General features: G+C 66.3%; 1 protein-coding gene across 1 annotated transcript in view; it reads left to right on the forward strand.

Moving 5' to 3' along the window:
- The first annotated feature begins 299 nt into the window (after positions 1 to 299).
- PDDC1 (Parkinson disease 7 domain containing 1) overlaps positions 300 to 3,356 on the forward strand; it is a 6,190-nt gene continuing 3,133 nt past the window's right edge. Inside the window, exons 1-5 of the mRNA XM_014534003.1 lie at positions 300 to 369; positions 539 to 622; positions 1,247 to 1,323; positions 1,808 to 1,913; positions 2,230 to 2,341. Of these exons, the coding sequence (XP_014389489.1) occupies positions 300 to 369; positions 539 to 622; positions 1,247 to 1,323; positions 1,808 to 1,913; positions 2,230 to 2,341 (449 nt within the window). The remainder of the gene's footprint in view (positions 370 to 538; positions 623 to 1,246; positions 1,324 to 1,807; positions 1,914 to 2,229; positions 2,342 to 3,356) is intronic.

Genomic DNA, 3,356 nt, shown 5'->3' on the forward strand with positions numbered 1-3,356 from the left:
CCGAGCTGCCCGCGCTCTCCCGCAGGGCTTGGGTGCCGGGGGCCGGCAGGAAGGGATGGGCAGATTCGGGCACCTGGTGCCGCTCTGAGCTCTTCCCGGGTCCTCGCCTGTGTCCCGTCACGGAGGGAAGTGGCGAGCCCACGGCCACCGGGAGCAGCTGGAGGACCGGGGTTGGGGCCGGGGTCTCTGGAGCCTGGTCTGCTCAGCTTGTGTAGCTGCTCAGTGGGCCAAGGAGGAGGACCGGGTCACGGGGTCACCGTGTGCTGAGCCCCGGGGGCCCTGAGTGGCCTGTGCCTAGAATGCGGGCGGGAGCCAGGGTCCTACCCCCACCCCGATGGGGAGCTCAAGGGTCGGAGGAGCGATTGAAGGGTTCAGGGTCGCACCAGCTTGGCTGTGCCAGGAGGGGGGGATGTTGAGAACATGGGGCGGGCACAGCCCTGAAAGGACCACTAGGCTCTGGGCAGGACCAGTGGGCCCCGCCTAGTCCCCTTGGGGTCCTGGGGTGAAGGAGGTGGGGGTGGGAGAACAAGGGTTTGAGGAACTGGGAAGGGGGGTGATTTGGAAAGACTGTTTTTGCTCAATGTATGGACTTCCTACAGTGAACATGTACTAACTCGTAAGCGTGAATAAAGATGAACATGGGTTTAGGGATTGGGTCCCAGGATTGAAACACAGGTGGAAGGATGCGGTCAAGCCCATTTAGAGGTGACGTCCCTGGTGGGGCCGCAGCCCCTCGCAGCCAGGAGCCTTCCAGACGGCGCGGGCAGAAGGGGGCGGGAGCCCATGGGCGTTCAGGAGCTCCTGTGAGGACAGGGCTGAGACTGCCCTGGCCCAGGAGGAGGGGTGGGAATGCACCCACCTTCCTGTGACAGGAGCCACAGCCCCACCTCCGTGGGCAGGAGCCTTGCCCTCTGCCGCCCTCCCTGGCTCAGCCTGGTGGAGTGGGGGCTCCGTCGCTCCCTCCCCGGCCTAACGGGATAAACCAGGCCCTGCTGGTTTAATGAGCGGGTGAGCCGAGCTTAAGGGAACCTCACACTTGGGTGTGCCTTCTGGAAAGGCCTCTAGGGCCAGACTGGGGAGAGAGCTGGGGGGGAGGGAGACGTGGGCCTGGTGGGGCCCTGGGATGAGGTTGGGGGGGCTGCTCCTCGGGTGGTCCTGGGGCAGGAGAAGCCCTGGGGTGGCCAGGCAGCCGCCTCGGGCAGGAGGGGCTGCCGGCCCAGCACCCACCCACGTGTCCTTCTCGCAGGAGTGTCAGCCCAGTCCTTCCTCCACTGCTTCACGTTGGCCAGCGCTGCCTTCAACCTGCAGGTGGCCACCCCTGGGGTAAGTCCAGCCCCCTTTCTTTCTGGGGGTGGGGGGTGGGGGGGAGAGTGCTGTCGCTGGGAAAAGGGTGAGCCGAGGCTGCTGTGACCCGCGGGATCTGGCGTGGGCTGAGGGGCCAAGACCCACTGGCATTATGGGTCAGCGTCTGCACAGAGAGAAAGGAGGGCGCAGACCTTCCAGCAGGAGGGAGTGCAGCCCTCTGATGCATGGGGCCCGGTCACAGCAGTGATGTGCTAAGGGTTTCCAGGGTCACCCCTGAGGTGGGTGGGACATTGGCTGCTGCTTTATCGGCGACTGAGGACCAGTGTGGGCGGGTGGGGCTGACATGGAGCTTGGGTGTGTGGAGCTCTGGTGAGAGGCCTGAGCTGTTGGGTACCTTTGTCCCTGAGGGGCTGCCATTGGTCCTGGGCTCCCTTCCTTGTTCTGAGCACCCCTGTGAGCCAGCAGGGTGTCCTCGCTGACCTTGGGCCTCGGGGCTCCACAGGGGAAGACCATGGACTTTGTGGACGTGAGTGAGAGCAATGCACGCTGGGTGCAGGACTTCCGCCTCAAGGCCTATGCCAGCCCCGCCAAGCTCGAGTCCATCGATGGTGAGGGCCCGAGACCTTGGAGGGTCGGGCGTGTGGGGTTCCAGGTGGGTTTGTGGCCCCACAGTGCTCCCTCACTCTACTCCTGGAGCTCCCCAGGGCTTGCTGCCAGGCGCTGTCACTGTCTATGGCCGCCCCCCTCCTGCGTCTTGGGCCCAGAGTTCCCAGCTGCCTCTGCGGGGAGAGGTGGCGGCACGTGGAGATGGGGAGGCAGGAATGGTCCATGGGCTGTGGGAGCCTTGGCCAGGGTAGGGACAGGGACAAAGGATGGTGTCTGGCGGCAGGAGCAAGAGGACTGACTGGCCTGTGGTCTCCCCAGGTGCCCGGTACCATGCCCTCCTGATTCCCAGCTGCCCCGGGGCCCTGGCCGACCTGGCCAGCAGTGGGTCTCTGGCCCGAATCCTGCAGCACTTCCACTCCGAGAGCAGTAGGTGACCCCTGGCCTGGGGGTGTGTGTGTGAGGGGGGGGGCTCCACAAACGGAGGGGAGGCAGGAAGGTGCCTGTGCTGGGGGTGGGCGTGGCAGCCATGGATTTCAGGGTTCAGGTCTTGGGGCTGGAAATGTCAGATCACTTCAGATGTAGAGCCCCGGGATCTGGCCAGTGAGGGTCAAGTTTACTCAGCTGTCCCACACACGAGGGTGGGCACTCCCAACCCTGCCCTTTGGCCAGCACCCCTGTGGGCCCTCTGCCTGGCCCCCTCGGGCTGGGGGCTGTGCGCCCTGGGCCCCTCCGCGGGAGGAGGGCAGGATGCGGGCTTTGTTCCTGGTGGGAAAGCCCCGGGTCCAGGCTGGGGCCGAGGCCAGCAGGGCTGGGAGAAAGGCTGCTCTGGAGACCTGGCCGGCTGCCCTGGTCTGCCTTGGGCTCAGAGGCGCATGTCTGCTCATTAGGGACCAGCCGACAAAAACCCAGGCTCCACACAGTGTCCTTTGTCGGAGAGAACGGGCCTCCTGTCCCCAGCACCAGCCACCGGGACAGGCAGCGATTGTTCCCGGCCACCTCGGCCGTGGGAACGCACTTGTGCCAGGCAGCCTCTGGGTGGCAGGCCCGGAGCCAGGGCGGGCGCTGGCAGGGCGGGGGCACTACCTGGAGCCCTGAGAGATGGAAGAGGGCGGGCGCCTTCCCACTGCAGTCAGGGGGGGCGTTTCTAGGTGGGCTGCCGCTCAGGCAGCGGTGACGGCGGTGCCCTCAGAGGGCGAGTGGGGCCTGGAGGGTACAGGCCGTTTGCCCTGAGAGGGCCAGGGGGGCGGTGAGTGCGAGTGCCGCTGGGCTGGCAAATAGACCTGCTCGCCCTCTCGACGCCTCCTTGTGCTTGTTTCTCAGCCACCGGAACTTGAGGTTTGAGCCGGAAGCAGCAGCTCCCCGTGTTTCCAGCAGCGGGGCAGCGGCCTCCAGGAGGTCGGCCGTGGGGGGTGGGGGTGTTGGGAGAGGGCCAGGCCCCGGCCTCC

Source organism: Myotis brandtii, unplaced genomic scaffold (assembly GCF_000412655.1).
Source record: "Myotis brandtii unplaced genomic scaffold, ASM41265v1 scaffold1236, whole genome shotgun sequence".
Classification (NCBI taxonomy): domain Eukaryota; kingdom Metazoa; phylum Chordata; class Mammalia; order Chiroptera; family Vespertilionidae; genus Myotis; species Myotis brandtii.